The sequence below is a fragment of the Tiliqua scincoides genome, chromosome 1 (genome assembly GCF_035046505.1).
Source record: "Tiliqua scincoides isolate rTilSci1 chromosome 1, rTilSci1.hap2, whole genome shotgun sequence".
Classification (NCBI taxonomy): Eukaryota; Metazoa; Chordata; class Lepidosauria; order Squamata; family Scincidae; genus Tiliqua; species Tiliqua scincoides.
This window is the reverse complement of record NC_089821.1, coordinates 237,561,338-237,580,273: the sequence shown is the minus strand read 5'-3', so window position 1 is coordinate 237,580,273 and position 18,936 is coordinate 237,561,338. Positions and strand designations below refer to the sequence as shown.

The 18,936-nt window shown below is 41.5% G+C and overlaps 1 protein-coding gene across 6 annotated transcripts in view; it reads right to left on the bottom strand.

Moving 5' to 3' along the window:
- Positions 1-18,936, bottom strand: part of BIRC6 (baculoviral IAP repeat containing 6) — a 169,640-nt gene that overhangs the window by 124,191 nt on the left and 26,513 nt on the right. For 5 of the 6 annotated variants that reach the window (XM_066618148.1, XM_066618166.1, XM_066618187.1 and 2 more), the window contains exons 10-20: positions 16,699-18,093; positions 10,374-10,523; positions 9,791-10,016; positions 9,355-9,515; positions 7,276-7,407; positions 6,521-6,652; positions 6,129-6,307; positions 5,308-5,438; positions 1,681-1,842; positions 1,467-1,598; positions 288-385 (exon numbers count right to left, since the gene is read on the bottom strand). In XM_066618148.1, the coding sequence (XP_066474245.1) occupies positions 288-385; positions 1,467-1,598; positions 1,681-1,842; positions 5,308-5,438; positions 6,129-6,307; positions 6,521-6,652; positions 7,276-7,407; positions 9,355-9,515; positions 9,791-10,016; positions 10,374-10,523; positions 16,699-18,093 (2,898 nt within the window). The remainder of the gene's footprint in view (positions 1-287; positions 386-1,466; positions 1,599-1,680; positions 1,843-5,307; positions 5,439-6,128; positions 6,308-6,520; positions 6,653-7,275; positions 7,408-9,354; positions 9,516-9,790; positions 10,017-10,373; positions 10,524-16,698; positions 18,094-18,936) is intronic. The other variant, XM_066618157.1, reaches the window with a different exon arrangement.

Sequence of the window (18,936 nt, the reverse complement as noted above, 5' to 3'; positions counted from 1 at the left end):
ATAAAATGCTTTCCCTCTCCAAATTATTAATAAGTTTTAGTATATTGGCTGTTTTGGTGTGTGTAGGTTTGTAAATTGCAGAGGATTTAATGTTGTCTTGACCTCTAGGCTGTCATGAATAAGTGGAGGTGAATAAACAGAGGTCAAAATTGGAATTAAGACTTGCTCAGGAAAAACAGGCAAAGGGAATGACACCAGGAAGCCAAGCATCCCAAGGTAAGTATCAGTGCAAAGGAATGACAAGAATATGTCCAGTACATAATCACAAGAATAAAAATTAACCTCACCTCCAGTGGCAGCTGCAGGTAAATAAGATATACTGGCAAGCAAAGCCTTCAGAAGAACTGCACCAAATCCTTGCTGACTCGGCTCAAACTTCCCATTGCTTTAAAAAAAAACGAGTTTCATTTTACACTCTTGTTTTGATCATGAACCCATGAAGCTGCCTTATAAAAAGTCAGAACCCTGATTCATCTATAAGAACATAAGAACAGACCCACTGGATCAGGTCATAGGCCCATCTAGTCCAGCTTCCTGTATCTCACAGCGGCCCACCAAATGCCCCAGGGAGCACACCAGATAACAAGAGACCTCATCCTGGTGCCCTGCCTTGCATCTGGCATTCTGACATAGCCCATTTCTAAAATCAGGAGGTTGCACATACACATCATGGCTTGTAACCCGTAATGGATTTTTCCTCCAGAAACTTGTCCAATGCCCTTTTAAAGGCATCCAAGCCAGATGCCGTCACCACATCCTGCGACAAGGAGTTCCACAGACCAACTATGCTGAATAAAGAAATATTTTCTTTTGTCTGTTCTAACTCTCCCAACACTCAATTTTAATGGATCTGGGACCACTAAAGTGGTTTCTATAGGCCTGGGACCTTCTGCATGTACAAAGTGTGCTCTGCTACTGAGCTTCAGTTTCCTCCCAAATACACATATTGCTAGTTCATGTAAGTATTCTATGATCTGTTACACAGAAATATGCCTTGGTGGAGAAGAGGTAACTTTATAAGCCAACTAAGCCCAATTCTGAACTCTTACCACCAGTCCTTTGCTGGCGGCAAGTGTCGCAATCGTGCTGTAAGGGCGGCAGAGAGGTAGGTGGGGGCGTGACCAGAGAAGCTCCGCTACTCCATATCCAGAGCCTCCCAACACGGAGCCTCTTATAGTTGAGTAGTCCCACTGCAGGGCTACTTGCCTTACCTAGGGGAAGGGGACAAAAGTCCTCTTCCTCCAAGGAGCCGTTGGCGGCTGTCCTGCTGTGTGCAGGATGTTGCAGCAACCGTTTTGGCGCTGCAGCAGTCCTAGCACAATGGGCAGCTTAGGACTGGGCTGCCCAACACTTCTCAACTATAAAAGACTCTTCCGATCTCCCAGTACAATAAAAAAATGTTAAAGGAATAATCAGTGTAAAGTTATATACAGAAGAGATCAACCACAGATTATATCAATACCAACCTTATGCAAAGAGCCAGGAAGCGTGCACACTTATGTGCTATGCTTCGACCTGCTTCAAAGAAGCAAACACGTACTATATCGAAGAGACACATCCTTGTTCTAGAAAGCAAGCTCTCATTTGCTTCTTTTGAACTGAAAAACAAAATTAGACTTTGAAGCACAATCATTAAGATGAGTGATAGTTCATAATCAAAGGCAAAACTGAACTGTTTACCTGCCCGGTCCATTGGACTGAACTCCTGCCAGCCAACATAAGATATCTAGTACAAGACTCTGAGCATGTTCTGTGACAACACCATCTTCTCCTTTTTTACAGAGAGTGTTAAGTAGTCTCTCATGGAATTCTGAAAACTGTAACATAGCACACCGCTGAACTCTGGGGGAAAAAATATAGCACGAATGAAGTTAAATTACTAAAGTGAAAGATGCTGAAGTTAGATGTCTCCTTTAGAATATTATGATGCCCAAGCCTAAGTAGTCATAAGGAAATATACAGTAAACCTTTCTTGAGCTTGCCTATTAGCCACGCCCACAGAAACCCCAAACGGTGTTTTACCAGCCTGTCATTTCCTGAATCCCCTGAATTCCTTTTTAAATATCAGCATTAACAATGACTACCTACCATAGAGCCATCTGAGTGTTAGAGGAGAGATGATGTCTAGAGGCGGTAGGGATCTGGATGAGGGCCAACAGGTTGAGATTGAATCCAGAAAAGTCATCTCTGAGGTAAGGGAACAAACATTCCCTTACTTTGACGAGGCCTCCGTGAGTGACACCCAACTGCAGGATGCAGCACACGTCCCACTGGCACTGCTATGCCAGTGCTGGAAAGCACTGAGATAAGGGGTTAGGCTTACGCCCTGTGACAGTTAAGTACAGGACCTACATGTTCTAAGGCGGAATATCTTAAGTGACAAGATGATTTGGACAAGCAACAGGAGATATGGTGGCAATTGCCATTTAGTCCCTGCATTCAGGAACATCTAGATGGCCATAGTTGTGAGCATTTGCAACTGTGGCTGGCAGCATGGAGCCATGCCGCCAACCACAGGATTGGGCTCTTAAGAAGTTAGGATTGTGCCCACAAGGAGTAAGAACTTCTAAAATACAAACTCCATGCATTTGTCTGGGTGTATACCTATCCCCTTTCCCCTGGGGGCTGGGGATAAGAATAGGCCCTCCGTTTGGCTGTACTTGTCGTAAGAGGCGACTAAACAGCCACCGGGTAGATGGGACTCGTCAGCCTGGGAAGGCAGCTCATCTGAGAGAAGGAAAACTCTGATCCCAAACCTCCACTGCCTTGTGGCTACATCCAGTTATGGAAAAGGCTTCAGGAGTCAACCTCAAGGCAAAATCCGGAGCCGGAGTCCCTGAGGCAGTTCATGGCTGAACACAGTCACGTTCTGGCAACTCCTGCGACGCCGCTGGAACCAACCGTATTGGCCTTTGCCTTTCCATTGGACCATTTCAGCGACGTGGAGAGGGGGGATTTGCTGCATAGGTAACAGCGTATCCTCCATACCTACTTTACCCAGGCTTCGCGCACTGGAGAGGACACTCTGTTCCAGAACCACCATTCAGAGCGTGACACCATAGTCTTCCAAGACTGAAGGATGCCAACAACTGAGTCATCTGCTTAGAATGGGGCTGCACTCCCCCTGCAGGAGCAGGTGTGCAGTTTGGGTGCGCTCCTGGATTCACAGCCTTCCTTGGAGAGCCAGGTGGCAGCAGTAGCCAGGGGTGCATTTGCCCAGCTCTGGCTGGTGCACCAGCTGTGGCCATACTTAGTTGATCAGACCTGACCACAATGGTCCATGCCCTAATGACTTCGATTGGATTACTGTCACGCCCTCTATGTGGGGCTGCCCTTGAAGACAGTTCGAAAGCTGCAACTAGTACAGAATGTGGCAGCCAGGGTGGTTAGTGGAGCTAGGCAGTTTGATTCTGTCAGACTGCTGCTTCAACGACTGCACTGGTTGCCCATTTGTTTCTGGGTCCAATTCAAGGTGTTGGTATTGACCTTTAAAACCCTTCACGGTTTGGGGACACATTATTTGAGGGACTGCTTTCTCCCATATATTCCAGCCCACCAGGTGGCTGGAGGGGGCTTTCCTGCAAATGCAGTCTCTCCCCCAAGTTAGGGGGATGGCGGCACAGGGGCGAGCCTTCTCAGCAGTGGCACCACAATTATGGAACTCCCTGAGAGGGGAAGTAAGATCTATTCCCCCCCTCAAGGCAAGGGCTTAAAACATTTTTGTTTCATTTGGAGTTCGAGTTGTCTGCCTCCTGTGCTTTTGTAGCAGTTCCCTGAATGTAGATAGTTTTATTGTCCTCCAACTGGTTTTATTTATCTTTTGAGATTTTATTTGTTGTTTTAATATTATGCATTTTTAGCTATAAATTGTAAGCCGCCTTGGGCATCTTCTTTGACAGAGGAAAGGTGGGGTAGAAATCTTCAATAAAATGAAGGTTATAGGTCCTGCCTCCCTATACACAGATTTGGACCTGTGGTTTTAACTAACTGTGGGTTCTAACCTCTGTGGGCCCCAGAACAACTTTGGATTGCAACCAGAGAACATCTCCAGTCAGAGGTACTATGGACTAGGATTTGTTTATCCATGGGTTTCAGTTTCTGCAGGGGGTCCAGGAATGGATCCCCTGCAGCTACCAAGGTCTGACTGTATTTTTGTGAGTTCAGCAATTCCACATTTGAGAAACATTCTTGGAACTATACCTTCTATTATTGTCATTCTATTAATGGTTCAAGAAGACTTGCATCTCACTCTAGATCCTGAGTACCATATAGGATTAAGTCTAGGGTCACCCCTCCTAAAGGTCAATTCCAAGACCACCTATTCTAGGGGACTAGCATTTCATGTAGATAGAAATTTTCTCTTTGTGTCATGGCTTGAACTTGTATTTAACCATTCTATGTATGGGTAACTGAAGTCCCCCATTACTACAACATGTTCTTTTAGATGCCTCCCTGATTTCTTTCTATAAGTCAAAATCACCTTCAACAATTTGCTCAGGAAATAACATGTCCCCAGTACTATACTGGAGGGGTATGTGTAATATTTCTATTCACAATGATTATGTGGAAGAGTCACGTCCCCATAAATTTTTGAGTTTGGGGTTCTATATCCTCTAACATAGGTACATCACCCTCAATATCACCCTCAAGCCGCCTTGGGTGCCCTTCGGGGAGAAAGGCGGAATACAAATCCAATCAATCAATCAATCAATATGGCCTCTTCCTGTCTTTTCTATAGAGTGTATATCCTGGAATAATTGCCCAACTGTTCTCTTCATCCACGATGCTTCCATTATACATACAGTACATATATATATTCTTAGTCACACTTCTAGCTATCCCATCTTGACTTGGAGGCTTCTGAAACTTGTTTATAAATGCTTATAGAGTACATCCTCTTCCAAGTGTTGCTGGAGCGTGCCTTTACCCCTGCAGCATTTAGACCTGATGTCCTGACCCAGAATTTGTTCACTTCCAAACAGTACCCTTTCTCCACACTTATAGCCTCATCCCCTGGTAATGTTTAGGCAGCATCTGATTTCAGCCAATCCCCTAGGTTTTCCCTAGGGGCTAGTATAAATGTTTCTTGGCAATCTCTTAATGTTAATGGTAAGACTTCCACAAGTTCTTCTCCACAAGTGTCTAGCTGGTCCTGCGCACAGAACAAGAGGCATTTCTGAAAATGCTACCGTGGTCTTCAGCATCTTACCCAGCAACCTAAATTTGGCTTCCAGGATCACTCACTACATTTCACAACATCATTGATGCAGACATACATATTAAAAAAAATAAACATATCAAACCAACCTTTCTTTTGAAACTGATGTTTTTTTAAATCTTCTAATAGTTACAGAAACTTCTTGAAGTAAGTCACATCCTCGGAGGTTGTCAGATTTCCGTGATGAATTGCTGGCTTCTGTTTTATTGGATGATTTGTCCTGCAAATATTTTTAAAAGGAACCACACCCATTTGTTCCAAAGTCATATGCTGCTTACTGTCAAATATTTGCATCCCTCTACATTTAGTAAGTTGTATACAAAAAGCAACTTCAGTTACTAAACCAGAATATTTTCTGCTCAAATGCTAATAGGTTCAAACATACCTATTTGATATGAAATATGAAAATAATATATAGCTTATATTGCATAAAGTTTCTATTGCATTTATCCTGAATACAGGTACATGATATTGCAAAGATTTTCTTGACAAAACAGACTATTGAGGACAACATTTATAAAAACATTGTTGACGTTATCACTGTCTCATGCATCTTAAGTTATCAACAGGTTTGATCAATTTGACTATATTATGCAAATAGTGGCCAAGAACACTCAATTGTTAGGCTGTTGGCAGCCTTATTTAGAGCATTCACAGATAGAATCCAAGAGCAATCAAGGAGCACTGAAAAAACTGTAAGACTGAATAAAATTGCATAAATGTTATAAATACCAAATATGATTCTACACACTTGAACAGTTCCATTTACTCTTGACTCCCCAGTATTGGTTTTAAATTGATTGCAATTAATTTGCAACAGTTACACTTCATTTCTAAACAGAAGAGATTTTGACAAATGATTGAACAGCAGCAGTATTTTGACGATACTTTCTCTATGTTATTTAAATACCTTGCCTGCTGCAACTTTTGCCAGAAGTGAAGCAAGTGAATGACCCTTGCTATTTTGAGGTTTTAGAGATGGTATCCTTACAACAGGCCAGATCCCTCCATTGCAAATCTCTTCTGTTCCTCTGTCATTAACTGCCTTCACGTGGATTAAAAACGAACGATATTTTCCACCTGCCATACCTACCATAAAGCAAACACACACAACTGTAAAACAAAACCTTCAAGACCTATCACACCTACATTTTTCAAGCAGCCAATGCTCAAAACTATTTTTCAGATTTTAGTCTTGCAACCTAGGACTCAACAGGACAAACCTGGTTTGCATCTGGCAAATTTTAGAAAATGAATTCATGTTTCGCAGTTTTATTCCAATATTCTGGCAAGAGAGTTTACCTTTAACAAGTTTTGGACTTGTCAATGTCAACATTCCTGCATGCCCTGATAAATCAAGACCAGTTGCCAACCATACAGGACCGCACAGAATATCTTCTTTATGATCCTCTAAAAAGGGACACAGCCGAAAACCTTAAAGAAAGAGATTTAAGACAAAGCTGTGTCAGCCACCATTAAATAGTAAACTAATGGACACATGTTAATGTTCAGAAAAGATCAATAACACAGAAACAGCAGCAAAACACTGTTTTAAGACAGGTAAATTAGACAAACAGTTGAAAAAATTGTGCAATTTCATAACTTGGGGAACTTCCAAATTTGAAATAAGTCAATCACCTCTCATTTCTGTACAGTAATACTCCCCTAATGCTAAGTACTGCCTGAAACACTGCCATTAAGAGAAATCATTCCAGGAAACTGGCACCGATTGACCAGAAAGTGCTGTTATTTTGGGTTGTTTCATTATTTTCCTTTTGTTTGTCATTTTTGTGTAAACTGTTTGGTGAGGCCAGTATTTGGGTATTTTTTTGTTTACAAATTTATATCCCTCTTTATCTCCCTAGTGCGCATTCAAAGCGGCTGTGTAACAAGTACATTGTAACAAAACTAAAGGACAACAAAGCAACACAAGTTTAGCAAATATTTTACAAGTCCTAATTTTTCCAAACTGCCTCATTGATATTTATATACAAAGGCCAACTATGAAAGGTGGCAAATATATTTTAAGTAGTGCTGTATGTTTCAAGCTAACTCACATTGTGGCTCCTCTACATCCATATTTTGTATTTCTTCATTCAAATCATCCAGTCCTGGTTTTCCATTCCTCTCCATTTCAACATTATGGGCAGGAGATAGAGGAAAAGTTATCTGTCTATCTACCGCTGCTTCTGAGAAATAAAACACATTAAAATAAATCAAAGCAGATGCAACACACACACAGATACACACTCACTCATACTCTCCTCTCTTCAAAACTCTTCAATTGCTATTATTTGGTCCCACTAAATGAACTGTTTTCTAACCTGGAATTACAATTTTTATCTGTCTATGTTTAAAAAATGCTACAACAATGCAAAATTTCAAATTGCCTCCTAGAATCAGCCATAGATCACAATACAGTCAACTATTCAAAGCATTTTTAATTCCTGGGCACAAGAATCAATGTTGGAAGCCAATACTAAATCTTTAGGTGCTTGCTCTCTGCAAGGAGAGAAAGACCAATGTCAAATCCTGTCGGTATCTCATCATCAATTTTAGGTGCTAATGAAGACTTGGAAGAAGGGAAGGGGACTTTTCCACTACTGTTGCCTCCAGGTACTGTACATTCACATATACCTCTAGATGGGTCTATCACCAACTCAAAGTGTGCTAAGGTGATCAGTGCATGTATAGCTCATTCTCCCTTAGAGCTCTTTAAGGTCAGGAAGGAGACAAACAAGCATGCATTTAACTGGTAGTACTATGGAGGCTATGCACACCTATCCTTGCTGCAAGTTGTCCTCCTGGTTGCCTAGAGACAATTATTTCAGAGGTTAATATGACAAGCACTAATGTCAAGCTGCTATAATTTTTTGTATTATTTGCTGAATTCAGTTGAAGATTTAATTTTACAACGCTCCTATAGGTACAAGACACAAAGAACTAGTGAACACACATTGATTAGAATGAAATTATAAAACAAAAAAATGTGGAATGGATAACAAAATACTAACTACTGTTCAGAGCAGCAGACAATACTAAATCAGCATTTTCCTCTTCTCTTTACATAGAAAAAATATGTATTCAATTGGTTAATTATACAGTTGGCCCTTGGTATCTATGGGGATTCCATTCCCGGAACCTCTGCAGATGCCAAAATCCATGGATAATGGGATCCAGTAGCGTCTGCTACTGGAACAGGCCTCAGAAAACCTCCTAGCTGTGACTAGAAGGTGCTTCCGGTCATGTCTGGGAGGTCAGGTGGGGCCCTCCACTGTGGGTTCAGAACCCGCTGTGAGCCAAATTCACAGGTTCTCAACACACGGCTTAAAAGAGCCAACCTGTACCCTCAAACTGTTGTCCACTAAAGGTGTTTAACACTATCCTGTATTCCACCATTCATTTTTCAATTTAAAAGGGTATCAATTAAAGCAAATCAATATTACTTTCTACTGCATGCCTAGGAGCAAAACATTTTCATGGCCCAACTTGTTTCAATACAATAACCAATAAACAGGACAACAAAATTTTAGCCTAGCCACTGTAAGCAACAAAATTTTAGCCTAAGCCACAGTTATCTCATTTTAATGTATACAGTTAACTCACTGTGGGCCCAATCCTATGTTCTGGCAGCACAGGGCACTTTCTGGCAGAACGAAAGCTGGGGCACTGTTGTGTGCTTCCAGGTCACTGCTACAAACAGTGAGAGGCTCAGCTGGCAAGGTGACAACAGTGCCAAAAGGTTCAGCAGGTGCCAGTAAGCTGGCAACAGGGAGGGGGAGGATAACAGTGGCAGTTAAAAACACAGGATCCTATCCCCCATTGTTCAGTCCACCCTACCCCCCCTTTCTCTCCTTGGACATATGCCAGCAAAATGGCTGGCAAAAGCCCAAAGAAACCCATAGGCAGTTGGGCAACGTATCAGGAGATAAGTTAAAAATATTCTTACTTACCTTGTGCAGGCTATCCAATCGCGTGCACCCCACCATATCATGCAGTGCAGCCTCCATTGGCACGGCTGCATGCTATAACATGGCTGGGGATAGAACTGGGTAGTGTGTCTTATATGTTTCAGCAGTCTTGTTTTTAAATACTATAACATCAAAAATTAACACACGAACTTCACTCACTCTTACCATTGACTTTTCCTAAGCCTGGAGCTTTATTTTTCAAAAGAGTCACTTGAATCTGTGGAATGTTTGTGATGTTTGAATTCAAAACGAATTTGAAGTCCACGTGTCCAACCATACAAGCTTTTGACAAAACCAATTCAAAGACATGTTCATCCCAGCTGTTGCTATGGAAGGAGTAAGAGGGGGACACAAAATCAGGTTATGCACATTAAATAAAAAAGCACTAAGAAATCCCAGTTCACTTTTTGTATGTATTGCTACCTTGACTGTAGCATGAAAAGGCTGAGTTTTATATTCAACTCTTCTGATTTCCCCTTTAATTTATGAGCTTCTTCCTATCACACAGTATCTTTAAATGCCAAAATCCGGGAGATCTTGCATTCAAATATGTAGCAGTCTTTTGGTTCGAGGCATCATGTTCCACACTTCTATTATTTACCTATCAGTTTGCAACTTCCAAGTCCTAGTATGCTGAGCTGCATCTCCATGGTGTTGCTGGTGCAAGTGTTGTGGGTGGCGCCTTTGCTGCTGCTCCTGTTGAACCTCAACCCAGCATGGAGGAACAGTGGCAGAAAAACGTGGTGTTAAAGTCTCAAATCGAGTCAGTTCTACCAGTGATGTCAACGTTTCAAGGGAAAATGGTTGGTCCACCAGAAGATCAACTCCTGTTTTTGAATTAGAAAAGAAAAAGTCACAATGAGCCGAGCCAATTAAATAGTTAACACAAGAATGTGTCACAAGGTCTGCCTCTGAATATGCAACTAGCCCTTTAGAACAGCTATATTTAAACAAATAATTATAGTACCATCCAAATGTACAATATTTATGATATGCACATTTTAGATTTTAGAAAGCAATATATCAACATTTAGGAATAAAACAAATTAAACTGTATTAGGAAAGCAGCACATTCGAGCAGGATAATATATACTCAGTTTTTAAAAAATTCTAAAATTTTAAAGCACAATTCTACAAAATAATACAAAAGCCTTCTCCAAGTTCCAAATACATTAGACCTTTACCTGTAATGCCTGGACTGGAAGGATTAGATAAAGGCTTGGTGCCTTCTGTTAACTGTTCTGTCACTTTAGAGAGAGATGCATCTACAAGTATATCAGCTTCATCAACATCATCACAAGTCCCTCCAATCTGGAGAAAATGAAGTTCTCCACCTAAGAATGGGTGGAAATTACAATAGATAGTGTACATTAAAACTTGCATATCTTAACCTCCAACTCTCCAAAGTCATTAGAAAGGGTGTTTAATGTTGTTTGCTTGCTGCATTCCATAGCTCTGTTAGGACAAATGTGATGACCATTGGCTTAGGTGGCTTTAGCAAGGATTAGAGAGGATCATGGTTCCTTCCTACTTGCACAGAGCATTTTTGTCAGAATTTCTGTTAACCTCATCTCAAGCAGCCCAACAAGAACTTTGTTTCTCCCTCAATTTTCTAGCACACATTCTTTCAGGGCAAAAGAGCCAACATTGTTGACCCTGGCCAAGGTAAAATGCTGGCTACTGAAAGAACCCTAAAAAGAGCAAGGGGCAAATTGCCCCTTGCCTCTCCAGGAACCAGAGACCAGCTCATAGTAACAGAACTAAGCATTTATGTCCGTTTAGAAGATACAAGGAGGCTTATTCTTCAACACAATCCTGATGTTTTTGTATTCAGGATTACAAGGACTGCATCTAAACCTCATAAAGTGTCAGGCAATAAGAACTGTCCTTGGTCCTGAGCAAGGACCATAAATTTATTAGTTCTCATAAGCCACTTTTTAAGGAAAATCAACTTGTTTAACCTTCCAACATTACATAAGTTCCTCTCATGGTACAGTGTTCTGAAAGCCATTCTTAGATAGCCCTTACAAGTTAACCTCCCTACGCCTGGTCTCCTTCAAGGTAGTCTTCTTAGCATACATGACATCACTAAGAAAAGTCTTAAAACTCGCAGCTCTGGCTGTAAAGGAGCACATGTATATTTTCCATGACAACTGCGTGATCTTTTGGCCTGACCCAGTTGATACAAGAGGGAACTCAGTTTTCCATAAGTCACAAGAAATTGTTTCTCCTTCATCCCTAAACTGTATCATCTAAAAGAAACAGAATGGCATAGGTGAGATATGCTTAAAGCCTTTTGAACTTGTTATCAAATGCAGAGACATCTTCAGAAAAACAGTCAATTCATGTCTTCTCATCCTTCTGCCATGGGCAAAAAGTTAGTAAATCTGCTGTAGTTAAGTGGATTAAAGCAGGTGTCATATTAGCATTACAAAGCACAGCGACTTCTGGTTCCTTCAGGTATCACAGTCCACTCAATCAGAGGGGCAATTAGTCTGCAGTAGTAGGTACTAATGTCTCCATGAAAAATATATAGAGCAATAGGTCTTGGTCTACACTTTTACTAAGCATTACAAGATAGACAACTTTGCTTCTACAGATGAAGTCTTTGGCAGAGACTACTTCAGAAGGGTTTCCATCCTAAACATAAACAGTGAGAATGCCTACCCTTCATACTGGCACTATTATTGTACATTCAAATGGTGCCTCTGGAAGGAGGTAAATAACTCCATCAAGGCCAAAATTCTCCTCTTCTGAACACTGATTCTTCCATTTCTCCTATATGGACTGGAAACATGAACTCTGCTCAAATTAGACATGAACAAGCTTCCGGCCCTCCAAATATGATGCTTGAGACAGATCTTAGGTCTCTCTCTTCGTGATCGCCACCATCAATGAGACAATTCAGATAAGGTGCAAACATCAACCATCAGTTGAAGAACAAATCCAAAAATGCAGACTGCAATGGTTTGGCCACAACTGCAGAATGAACACGTTAGCTGCCACACAAGCTTCTCTGGCGAGGGCAACCTCCCTACTGGAGGATTTAACGGGCAGCACCAAAGAAAATGTGGCTCAAACACATTGAGGAAGATCTAAGGAGGAACGAGTGATTGACCATTGACAAAGTTAGAAATATCACCAACAATGGCCAAGAGCAGAAGTGGGACATGAATGACACATGGATACCAGAAGCACCTACAACAGGATATTGGTTGAGAGAACAACCTGCTCCCCAAGCATCAGCTAATGATGAAAGAATGAAAATTGTACATTCCGCTGCAGCTGTATTATCCTTAGGCTATTTCACAGTTCAGAGTATAGGGTAGGAGGTAGATACCCTATCCTTTTTCCATTTTCAGAGAACATCCTTTCCTCCTCTTTTCAGTAACATTTGTTCAAGTTTTATATTGTATAGAGTTAGAATCCTTTGGCTGGATGTCTCTACTCTGCTGCACTTTGAATCTCAGGTGGGGGGGGGGGCTTCTCCATAACATGGGTCGACTAATTTGCATAAGACCTGCCTCAACAGAGGGAAGAGATAACAAGTCTGGATACCCTCTATCCTCTATCTTTCCAAGAGTATACATACACCCCAACATTCCTTTTCCTTACCAGACATTTTTGAAGCTCATATTGCAGCAATAATTTAGAACTGCAACTAACCAACTTCCCAAAACTTTGTTCGAGCCTTTCAGTCTTTCATGGCCAATTAATTAATTAATGTAATGTTGGCAGCTGGTCTTCTTTTCTTCAGGTTCTGCAGCATTTGTTTATACACACACACACTATTAGTACAATAATTAAGAATCTTTTAGGAACATAAACCATTTAGGATCTGAACTCAGTCCAAACTCAGACCCACTATACTAGACTACTATTACAATTGTTATTTTGTGCAGTGATTCGAGGTACAACCCAGACACTGGACAGGATTCAGAATTACAGCTGGACCTCGGTATCTGTGGGAGATCCATTCCTGGACCCCTGTGGATAAGCAAATCCAGAGGTCTGGTCCACAGGACTTCCAAATGCAACTGGAGATGTTCTGAGGCCCATAGAACATCCCTGCTAACTGGGTAAGAGGCACTTTTCAAGTGAGTGCTCCTCTTTTCTTTAGTGGGGAGAGAGTAACTGGCCCTTTTCACCCCAGCAGTGTCTTTTCTAGTGGCTGTCTGCTGGTGCTCTTTTGCATCTTTTTAGATTGTGAGCCCTTTCAGGATAGGGAGCCATTAGTTATTTGATTTTTCTCTGTACACCGCTTTGTGAACTTTTTGTTGCAAAGCGGTATATAACTACTATTGTTATTGTTATTAATAGAGGCCTCTACGGGACTCAGAAAGGCCTCTGGAGTTACCAGAAAGACACTTCCGGTTTTTATGAAAACCGGAAGTGCCTTTCTGAGACCATGCACAGCTTCTGCAGGCCTCAGAAAGGCTCTAGGTCACAACTGGAGAACATTTCCAGTCACTGCCAGGAGCTCAGGTCCAGCCAGGTTCAGAATCCACAGTTAGTTAAAAGCACGGGTCACAAATCTGTGTACATGGAAGCAGGATCTGTACTTGTGTGCATGAAAACTATTTCTACATACATGCAAAGTATTCACACATGCAAAGATTTTTCATTTGGTTAAACCCCTCACACTTCATGGGATGATCTAGTACAGGGGTGTCCAAAGTTTTAGGCAGGAGGGCCACATCATCTCTCTGACACTGTGTTGAGGGCCGGGGAAAAAAAAATCAATTTACATTTAAAATTTGAATAAATTTACATAGGTTTACATAAATGAATATATTAAAGATGAACTTCTATGAATGAATGAATGTCTTGCAATAGCTCAAGGTCTATAAAAGGCCTTGCACAAAGCGAGGTTGGCCTTTCCTTTGCTTCCGCTACTGCATCGCAGACATGAAACAGCAAGCAGTGGAGGAAGCCCTCATCCCACAGCTCATGTGAGAGGTCAAGCAGTCGCCCTCACACTGAAAGCAGTTGCGTTGGGCTAGTGTGGGCTCCAGCAAGTCTCCGGAGGGCCAGAGGTTCATTGGAGACTGGGGGCTCCCTGAGGGCCACATTGGGAGTCTTCAAGGGCCGCAAGTGGCCCCAGGGCCAGAGTTTGGGCACCCCTGGTCTAGAACAAAAAATACCCCATGTACGAACCACCAGGGAGAGACAAGTAGAAAAGATCTGAAAATTTCATAGCAGCAGCACCCGATACATCACATCAGCATTTCAAAAATTCGATCCATCATCATTTTACTGTCACATTGGAATTCTAGTTGCTTTACACTTCAATGTTAAATAACCAAGTTGATGCATCCTGCGAATAGTTCATCTGAAGGTTTCTACCTACCTCTCAGATAACATATCAAACACCAGTCTACTAGAACAGCATCAATACATATTCAGCATTTTAATGCAACATAAGTACTAACTCAAAAAATGAACAACTAATCTGTAGCCATAAATTAAGAGGTTACCATGTGAGAAAAATTGATAACATAAGAATATCAGATGAATCTTGAGCTTCTTTCAGGTCAAATCAGCTTTGTGGTTTATCCCCCCTCCCCCCCAAAAACGTACAGCTGGCAAGCATGAATTCACAAAAGCAAAAACACAATATAAACCAACAAGGGCCTTTCAGTTACAGCCACAAACTTTTCTGGGATGTAAACAGACAAGGATGGCAGGCATGGATTTTACCATCCTGGTGAAACTACTAAGTCCCAATTGGCATAATTAACAGAGCAACCCCATGTATGTCAAAACTAAGTTCCACTGCCAAGTGCCTATGGTTGCAAACCTATGCACAATTGCCTGGGGTAAAGTCTCCCAGAACATAGTAGAACTTACTTCTGTGTAAACGTACACTGGGCTGCACTGCACAGCTTTCTGTTTAATGCTGTACATACTAGTACTGCTGTAGACTACAGTTTTAGCTATATAGTCAAATACTGATTGCAAACAACAACAGAGCCACTGATTAAACTCTTGGTTGTTCACATAAAAATACAACTCAAAGAAATGTACATTGCATACAAAATAATATCAGCTTGCTTGTATTTGCTTGAATTTTGATTGCTTTTCATTTTTTTCCTAACAAAGCCTTATCTGTGGTCACTTTCAAAACTATATGTTCAGCAGTCAAAGATGCATTATTTAACCAACTAGGCAAACAGCAAAAGTAAGCTCTAGTTTTTTCCACTGCAGTGTGCAAAACTCTCCATACTGTCAACTTTCTCACTCACTTTTTCCTTTGCCATATCTGCAAATAAGCTACTTCCCACTGGATTGTGCCTGTGTGCTAGTGACACCCAAGTAGAACAATCCATGTGTATCACATCAGATATGAATGTACAGCTTCTCTGTAGCCCCCTCATAGTTCACATGCACTGCTTTTTCCTTTATCTTAACCATCTTATCTGGTAAAGTATATCCAAGAACAAAATAAATTCACTTTGAGTATTTAAACACACATCATCTAAGTACCCACACTTTTCTTTTGTACATTAATACTAGAATTTCTCATTTTGACCCTTTTTCCTTAGATAACTATTTGGTTGACAAATTCCTATTTATAATGAATTCCTATCTCTGAATGAACTCATGTGTCAGTTAGCCTCTTGTAATTGCTTATCTAATAACCTCCACCAGCATTTATAAAGGCCAAGAACAGACCAACATGAGTGTCAACAGAAAAAGAAAAGGTAGCAATCTAGAGTGACAATAACTAGGTCCACAGGTCCATGTAGTTCTTGAACTGAAAAGATCACAACTCAGTTGCAACATCTCGTCAAACCATGGTTTTTTTTTAAAAAAAAGCTTAACTGTAGCTACTGACAAACCACGGCTGCAGCTCTTGCTCTGACTCTACAGGCAAATGCACATAAAGACAAGGGAGCACTGAGCAGATAAAGGCAGACAAGCAGCTCCAGGGCCAAGACTGGCATGTCAAATGCTGCCCTACTTACCCAATGAAGTACCAGCCTCTGCTGCTCCCAGTTTCCAGTAGTCTAACTCAGCACTCTCCTCCTCTCCACATTTTCTTTTCCTATCTGCCCCCCTTTCTTTTCCAATCCAGAGAGTGGGAGGAAGAGAAGTAGCAGTGGAAGCAAGCTAGCAGAAAGAGAGGAGGGCCCCACACCAATCCACTACCTGAAGTGGCCACTTCAGTTGGTGTGAGTGGATGGGCTAGCCATGAGCAGCTCTAAACATGGTATGCCTTTATGTGTAGAAGATTGTCTTATGATTTGATGTGATGTCAAAATTGAACCATGCAGTACAATACTTTGCATGTCTACTCAGAAGTCCTAAGCAGTTCAATAGAACATACTCCCATATAGGTGTGCGTACAGGGTTGCAGCCTTAGGTTTTTATGAAAGGATGAACAATATGCATAAGACAACAAAAGGAGGGCATGAATGCATATCAGAAGTATGTCAGTCCTTAATCAAGGCACATACAACAAACACATTACATACAAGTCTGATTGCAGCATGGAACAGATCTTACCTTTGGTGCACGCACAGAGTCTATCAGTGCCTGAGCAGTATATTACAGAGACAAATTTATCTGGTTCCTCAGTATCCTCCTTTTTAGGGGGCTCCACTTTAGCCAGAATTTCAAAGTTTGAAACATCTAATATTTTTACATATCCTCCCTGAGTGGTTATTACCAGATGCCCAAGAGTAGAGATTTCAGATCGTTTCTCTCTTTCACTGCCATTCTTTGAAGTTATTTGTATTTCCTCTGCAGCCTCCTCACAGTCATCTTCTCGATTATCCAATATGTCTGGTGGGAGCAAAATCATTGAGGTAATGGTATCCTGGGGATCTTTAATATGCTGGATTTTGATGGGTTCCTCTTCCAGAGTCACAATCCTAGTGGCATAGTTCATTTTGTAAAGTACTAGGTATCCACCACTAGCATTCCGTTGTTCTGGCTGAATTATTAAAGGCATCTGCACATCTGCTGGTGACTCATGCGGGATCATACTGATGTTTGCGCCATTCACCCCAGAAAGGCTGGATTCTAGTTCCCCCTTCCTTCTGTTACACAGTGCCGAGTTTAATTTGTTTAAATTATTCAAGGCCTCTACTTGATTTATTGCACTCAGGGATTCAACAGGGCATGTCCGCAGTCCTATCAACAAATGAACTCCATCTGCACAAGGAGTGATTGAATCGACAGAAAGGTTCTCCTCCTCTGCAAACTTCGGCAGCCGCAGGCACTGCACCAAAGTCCCAGGCTTGGGAACCATAGAGTTCCACTTGTCAGAGTCTGGAGAAGTTAGGCTAGCTGTTGCATCTGCAAACTGCTGAATGTAAGTCACAGGAGGATCCTGCAACAGCAGCTGCTCCTGACTATCCAGCTCCATCTCTATGATTTGTGGAACTGTGAAACCATCATCATGTAAACTTTTACTCATGATATTGTTCATCTGTGAAAAGATTTTTCCTGCTTTTTCATCAGATTCTTTAATGCTATAAAGTAGCAATATAGGCAAAGTCCTCCTTACCAGAGGAGAATTCAGTTCTGAATTCGTACAGGATTCATTGTCAGTTGATCCCTGGTCTGACACACTGCCACCTTGAGTCCTGCCTAAGTCATCCAGTGACCTCTGAGAATGACTACTAACAGGGGAGGTAGCAGGTGATTTGTATGTTAATAAGCCTCCAGCTAACAAACAAGGAAAGGGAATGCTATGATGTTCCAGATGCTTTTCCTTCATCTTTTCACTCTTACAGTTGCTTAGGCAAGTATTTGCCCCAAGTTCTTCTAAATCTTTCACTGTATCTTCAAGTACATTTGCAACTATTTCCCACTGAAGCTTTTCAGGCTGCTGAAGAATGCTGAGGGCTGTTATATCAAGGCTCACTTCCATGGTTTCCTTTTGCGATGTATGTCCTTAAGAAGAAAGAAAACAGTTTTAGAAAAACAAATCTCACAAAAACTGGAGAGATTATGAATGTTTTAGAAAGAAAGGTTCATCAATTATTTGGCAGCTGTAATCAAATAGCAAGGTAACACCCTAAGAAGAATCAGGCAAATTTATGTACACGTGTAAAAAGGAAATATCTAAAGTGGCAGTTAGTGAAGTGGAAAATCTTATGTTTCCTAGACCAATATACTTTCCCCACAATATGATGAAGTGTCATGTCTGATGGTACCGTAAAGCCAGCCCAACATCTAAGAAAATGCCTTCCACCCCATACACACAGGCTCAGTGGTAAGCTTCTTCCCTCTCATGATGGGCGGAAAACAGAATCAAGTTTACCAGGGGACCCCCTACTCCTTGCTTTGGTGCTACATGCTGGCCATACTCTTCACCCCAGAATAGCAGCAGCCATTTGTTGTTTCATGTAAGAACAAGCACAAATGTCTTCTTGGGCAGTGAAGAAAGAGCAGGTCGCTATTGGTCTCCAGAACACCAAAGAACACAAAAGCCGGTGGGTACAAGTATCTGTTTTAGTCAACTGGGGTCAAAACCTAACAGACTGGTATAAAAGCAGCACTTTTATAGAACACCACAGTAAGGCGACCCACAGGCTCATGTGCTTCCTCTGCTTCATATGTGCTCCAACACCCTGCAAAACTCACTGGTTTGCACAAACCTTAGTCTGCTTTGTTCACATGTCACAGCAAACAAACAGGAAAAGAATCAGTGCACAAAATGGGCAGGGAACGTGCAAGCCCGAGGACAGACAAACTTGGTAATACATTAACTCAGAGGAACAGTTCGCATGAAAA